This window comes from Dipodomys ordii, unplaced genomic scaffold (genome assembly GCF_000151885.1).
Source record: "Dipodomys ordii isolate 6190 unplaced genomic scaffold, Dord_2.0 Scaffold13, whole genome shotgun sequence".
Lineage (NCBI taxonomy): Eukaryota > Metazoa > Chordata > Mammalia > Rodentia > Heteromyidae > Dipodomys > Dipodomys ordii.
Window position 1 is genome coordinate 16,141,455 of NW_012267229.1, and position 6,059 is coordinate 16,147,513.

General features: G+C 47.9%; 1 protein-coding gene across 1 annotated transcript in view; it reads left to right on the plus strand.

Annotated features, from left to right (window-relative positions):
• The window catches only part of Cep250 (centrosomal protein 250kDa), a 54,943-nt gene extending 49,199 nt beyond the window's left edge, over positions 1 to 5,744 (plus strand). Inside the window, exons 26-30 of the mRNA XM_013010695.1 lie at positions 124 to 237; positions 406 to 561; positions 1,134 to 1,235; positions 2,768 to 2,830; positions 5,033 to 5,744. Coding sequence (XP_012866149.1) covers positions 124 to 237; positions 406 to 561; positions 1,134 to 1,235; positions 2,768 to 2,830; positions 5,033 to 5,299 — 702 coding nt within the window. The 3' untranslated portion in view covers positions 5,300 to 5,744. The remainder of the gene's footprint in view (positions 1 to 123; positions 238 to 405; positions 562 to 1,133; positions 1,236 to 2,767; positions 2,831 to 5,032) is intronic.
• Positions 5,745 to 6,059: the final 315 nt, after the last annotated feature.

A 6,059-nucleotide genomic window follows, 5' to 3' on the forward strand; every position in this document is an offset into this window, starting at 1 on the left:
GAATTCTAAGTCTACTCTCTGTAAGGAAATGGAATTTGTTTTTATGAGGATGGAGAGAGCAGAGGAAGATCTGACTAAAAAACTGGCAAGGTGTGATTTTTGTCCCTTACCTCCATATTCCAGGAGGAGCTGGCACTCACCAGACAGACTCTAGAGAAGGAGCGGCTACACAGCCCCTGCTCAGCCTACCCAGCAGAGCAGGAGCCCCGAGCAGAACAGGGAGTACAGCCTGAAGAGGTGAGCTGTTGGGAACTCCTAACAGAGCATTCCTGTCAAGGCTTTTTCTCCTCCTTGGGGGTTGGATCCCTGATGCCCAACCTGGCATACTGTTTCTTTTGCTCTCCATTTGATCCCCGTAGCTGCATGTTGGGCTGTCCAGGTGAGATTCACAAGTCTTCTCCACAGGTCTTAGGAGCAGAGGCTGAGCCTAGTCCTTGTATGGAGGAGAAGCAGTCATGGAAACAAAGGCTTGAGCATCTACAGCAAGCGGTGGCACGGCTAGAGATTGACCGAAGTAGGTTACAGCGCCACAATGTCCAGCTGCGGATCACCTTGGAGCAGGTCGGTAATGTCTGCTGTCTTCAGTGAGTATGTATGTCTACTCACATCCCAACCTGTAGGACAAACCCACCTATTTCTTAAATACAATTTTAGGGCTGGGCAGGTGGCTTAGTGTTAGCCTAGCATGCTTGAAGTCGACACCTTAGCACCACATAAACAGAAAAAGCTGGAAGTGGTACTGTGGCTCAAAGTGGTAGAGTACTAGCCTTGAGCAAAAAGAAGCTCAGGGACAGTGCTCAGGCCCTGAGTTCAAGCCCCAGAACTGGCAAAAAAAAAAAAAAAAAGTTAAAATGCGATTTTATTGGATCACAACCATATGTTGTCTGTGGCAGTTTGCCCATGGAGATGGTCAGTTGTGAATGGCCCACAAAACCTGAGATACTTGTTACAGAAAATGTTTGCTTACCTTTTCTCTAAGAGCCTGAGATATGGCTTACCTCCTCTGCCCCAGGAACATGTCTTTGCTCTCCCCAGCCTAGGAGTCTTGAACCCTATTGCTATCCCTTTATACTCACCACTGTACATGCACTGGCTCCAAGCCAAGATCTGATTTCTCACTTGCATGTGGGCAGGTGGAGCGAGAGCGGAGGAAGCTGAAGAGGGATTCCATGCGCACATCCCGAGCTGGGTCCCAGGAGATCAGTGAAGCCATGGCCTCTTCACCCATACAACAGGTTTATCTCTTTTCCCATCTGCACCCCTAGCTATCAGAAACTCAACCCTCTCTAGTGCATGTTCCGAGCGACCCTCCAATGTAGAAACAGCCATTGTAGCCACTCCTGATTGGATTCCACAAGTCTGTCCTAGCCCTGAGAAAGGAGGCCCAAGATGAGTTGGTGGGTGAAGGCTAGTAGCCCTGCATCCACAGGAATTTGTATCTGTACATCCTCAGGCATGCATCTCTGGCTCACCTGGGAAATAACAGAGGAGTCCTTGGGAGCATGAGAAGGGAGCTAGGCAGAATCTTGGGCATAGGATTATTGATCTCCGCTTTGGAGATTTCATAGATGTCTTTATAGAACTAAGTTTATAAGATGTAGGTCTATGTCATTTCAGGGAACAGCATCCCTTTTTCTCATCAAGAGGTTTGAGACTTCCTTAAAACCTCACAAACCTCACTAAGCTGAGGTTTGCCCTTCAAACCTCAACAGGCGGGCTGGGAAGGTGGCTCAGTGGTAGGGCGCTTGCCTTGCATGCCTGAGGCCCTGGGTTCGATTCCTCAGCACCACATAAGCAAAAAGAAAAAAGCCAGAAGTGGCGCTGTGGCTCAAGTGGTAGAGCACTAGCCTTGAGCTGAAGAGCTGAGGGACAGTGCCCAGGCCCAGAGTTCAGGCCCCACAACTGGACCCCCAAAAAAAAAGAAATGTACTCATTTCCTGGGGCTGGGAAGGTGGCTCAGTGGTAGAGCGCTTGCCTTGCATGCTCGAGGCCTGGGTTCGATTCCTCAGCACCACATAAGCAAAAAGAAAAAAGCTGGAAGTGGCGCTGTGGCTCAAGTGGTAGAGTACTAGCCTTGAGCTGAAGAGCTTAGGGACAGTGCTCAAGCCCAGAGTTCAGGCCATGACCGGACCCAAAAAAAAAAACAAAAAAAACCTCAACAGGCTTGGCCTGTTGAAGAGGGACTGGCAGAGAGGGACTATTTCTGATGATTATATGTCTCTAGCTCCCCAGCTCTCTTATAGAGAAAGCTTCCCAAGGGCAGGCACCTTATCTTTTTTCACCCTGGCATCCTCACCTCACATCCCAGGCTTGGTACAAAGCAAATGCATGGTATATTTCCATTAAATAAAATAAGTTCTTGGGCTGGGCATGCGGCCTAGTGGTAGAGTGCTTGCCTAGCTTGCATGAAGCCCTGGGTTCAATTCCTCAGTATCACATAAACAGAAAGGCCAGAAGTGGCTGAAGTGGTAGAGTGCTAGCTTTGAGCAAAAAGAAGCTCAGGGACAGTGCTCAGGGCCTGAGTTCAAGACCGAGGACTGGCAAAAAACAAACAACACAAAAGGACCTCACAGAAGCAAATACCACTCAAGCTTTTTGGACATTTAGCATCAAGTCCCCCATGGCAGTGCCCATTATACTGCTGTGGGCCCTCTTGTCTCCTTCCCCCAGGCTATGCCCTGTAGAGGTTTAGTCTTGAGTTCAGGTACTTCTAGGCCATAGCCCATGCCCAGCCCATTGCAACAAGACAGATGTTTGTCTTCCTCAGGATGGTAAAGAAGTACAGAGGGTATCTTCAGATGCCAAGCATGTGATTGAACTGCAGAAAGAGGTAGGTGTTGGAAGGATCCACCTTCTAAGCCTCTTTTCTCTCCCTTACATGTAGGCAGTAAGGGTTTAGTATCTATTGTGTGTTAGGCCCTTTGTGCGTCACTGGCAAGAAGAGGGGCTATAGCTCCTGCCTTTAGAGAAATTTGTCTTCAATGGATACAAGAAAGACTCCAGTGCCAACTTCACCTGGCATATACTTTGTATGGGAAGGGGACAGAGTCACAGAAAGCATAAGGAAAAAGGAAGGAGCTGAGGGGAACACAGAAGTATAGAACCAGGGGCTGGGAAGGTAGCTCAGTGGTAGAGTGCTTGCCTTGCATACATGAGGCCCTGGGTTCGATTCCTCAGCACCACATAAGCAGAAAAAAAAAGAAAAAAAAGCTGGAAGTGGCGCTGTGGCTCAAGTGGTAGAGTGCTAGCCTTGAGCTGAATTGCTGAGGGATAGCACTCAGGCCCAGAGTTCAGGCCCTACGACCGGAACCAAAAAAATAAAAGAAGAAGAAGAAGCATAGAACTGGCTAGAGCAAGCAGTTTGGTGATAGCCTCTGCCCTCAGCCGTGCCCTGGAGGCACAACTGTCACCAGCAGAACAGGAACAGGCTGGGATAGCTCTACCAGCCTTGGGGAAGCTATGCCTACTTGTCTCATAAGGCTCACATATCTCTCTTCAAAGACCGAGAGTAATAAGTGTGGGATTTTGATTTGTTTTTATTTTGTTCTTTTGAGACAAGCACAGATTAACCTCAGTTCTCTATCCTCCTGCCTCTGTCTCCTGAATGTTGGGATGACAGGGGAATTTTTATTTCTAGCCCTCTTTCAATAATCAGTCACAGGGCTGGGAATGTGGCCTAGTGGTAGACTGCTTACCTAGCATACGTGAAGCCTTGGGTTTGATTCCTCAGTACCACATAAACAGAAAAAGCTGGAAGTGATTCTCAACCCTGGCTGTACATTTGATCTATGTGGGAAGCTTTGAAAAAGTACTAATATCAGGCCTTACCTCAATCTAATTGAGTTGGATTATTTTCTAAAATATTCCAAAAGGAGAATGATAAGATTTTCTACAGAGATTAAAATAATCTGTATCAAACCAGGCACTGATGGCTCATGATTGTAATCCTAGCTACTCAGGAGGCTGAGATCTGAGGATCTCTGTTCAAAGTACAGGCAGGAAAGTCCATGGGACTGTTATTTTCAATAAATTTCCAAAAAGTTAAAAGTAGAGCTGTGGTCCAAGCATAGAGTTGTGGTGCCGGCTGCTGGAAGCTCATGCCTGTAATCCTAGCTACTCAGGAGGCTGAGATCTGAGGATCGCGTTTGAAAGCCAGCTCAGGCAGGAAAGTCCATGAGACTCTTAGCTCCAATAAAAACCACTCAGAAAACCAGAAGTGGTGCTGTGACTGAAGTGGTAGAGCACTCACTTTGATCTGAAGAGCTGAGGGACAGCACCCAGGCCCAGAGTTCAAGCCCCACAACCAACCAAAAAAAAAAAAAAATGTAGAGCTGTGGCTTAAGTGCTAGTGCTAGCCTTGAGCAAAAATGCTCAGGGACAGTGCCCGGACCCTGAATTTAAGCCCAGGACTGGCACATGCATGCGTGTGCACACACGCATGCGTGCACGCACACACACACAGCTCTGAATCTTGGTTAGGATAGTACATCCATCAAAATATACATATATCATCAAATTGTATACTTAAAAACCTAGACACATGGACTGGGAATGTGGCTTAGTGGTATAGTGCTTACCTAGCATGCACAACCCCTTGGGTTTGATTCCTCAGTACCATATAAACAGAAAAAGCTGGAAGTGGTGCTGTGGCTCAAGTGGTAGAGTGCTAGCCTTGAACAAAAGAAGCTCAGGCCCTGAGTTCAAGTCCCAGGATTGGCATCAAAACAAAACAAAACAAAAAAACCTGGATACTTTATTACATGCATATTTTCCTGTAGCAAAGTTGATGAGCAGCTTTGTTGCTGTCTTAAGCTCTTGATTTATTGTACATGTGCAGCCAGTAGTGAGAATCACTATGTTCTCTCTTAGTTCATAGTGTACTTTCCCCCAAACACTCTAAAGCCTGATTTGGAGATCCATTATATGGTAGATGCATTCCAGTGGTGTACCAAGAGCCACATGAACACAGAGCAGAAGAATTGGGACTACTTCAGAGTCCTTAATTGCTGTCCTTGGTTTTCCTACCCATTAGGTGGCCCTGCTGCGGTCCCAGCTGGCCTTGGAACGGAAGCAGAGGCAGGATTACATCGCTCGCTCAGTGCAGACCAGTCGTGAACTAGCAGGCCTGCACCACAGCCTGTCCCACTCACTTCTCACTGTAGCCCAGGCCCCAGAGGCCACTGTCCTAGAGGCTGAGACCCGCAAGCTGGATGAGTCCCTAACTCAAAGTCTGACATCCCCCGGACCACCAGTCCTGCTACACCCCAGCCCCAGCACCTCCCAGGTCACCTCCAGGTAGCACCCACAGCCAGGGAAGGATACAGTCTAGCTTGGTGGCTTACACCCAGATGACTGTAAAATGGCTCATGGGCCCTTCGCACAGCTATAAGAAAGGATCTGGTATTGTTCCCCAACCCGGCTGCCATTCCTAGGAAGAGGATGGAAACCTGCAAGGCTGGAGAAGGCCCCAGCTCATATGGGAATGAGGCAAGTCACCTTTGCCTGCTAACATACAGTGCTTGGGGAGTGCTTTCTCCTGACCAACAAGACAGCCCTGCTTTCTTATCACCTGATGAACCTTCTAGAGTCCACACTAGGCCTGGAGGCTCCAGTGATACACACAGCCTGTGGATGGTATGTTGTGAACATTCTGTGTGTATCAAGTGCAGGGAGGTCCAGTTACCTCCTGTCTGGAATGTATTTTCCCAGCACTTCAACAATAAACCCTGGATCTGTGCATTCGTCCTTGGCTGCTATCTCTCTGTGTACCTGGACAGCAGAAGCTCTTCAGGGAAATTAAGGAAAATGTACAGATTCCTGTCAGGTTGCAGGAATTTCTGCCTGAGATGATGTAATTTGGAAAAGCCACTGACAGCCTGGAGGCCAATTGATTAAGACCAGATTAACACTCATAAGTGAATCAGAGAATTAGGTGCACTGGCTAGAAGAAATTTTAGGGACTGAGGAAAGGAGGCATTCTCCGGTGCTTGAAGGACGGGGGAAGCTGAGCTAAGCACACTGATGGGAAGATCGATCTGGTTGTGACACTGAATGGAGGC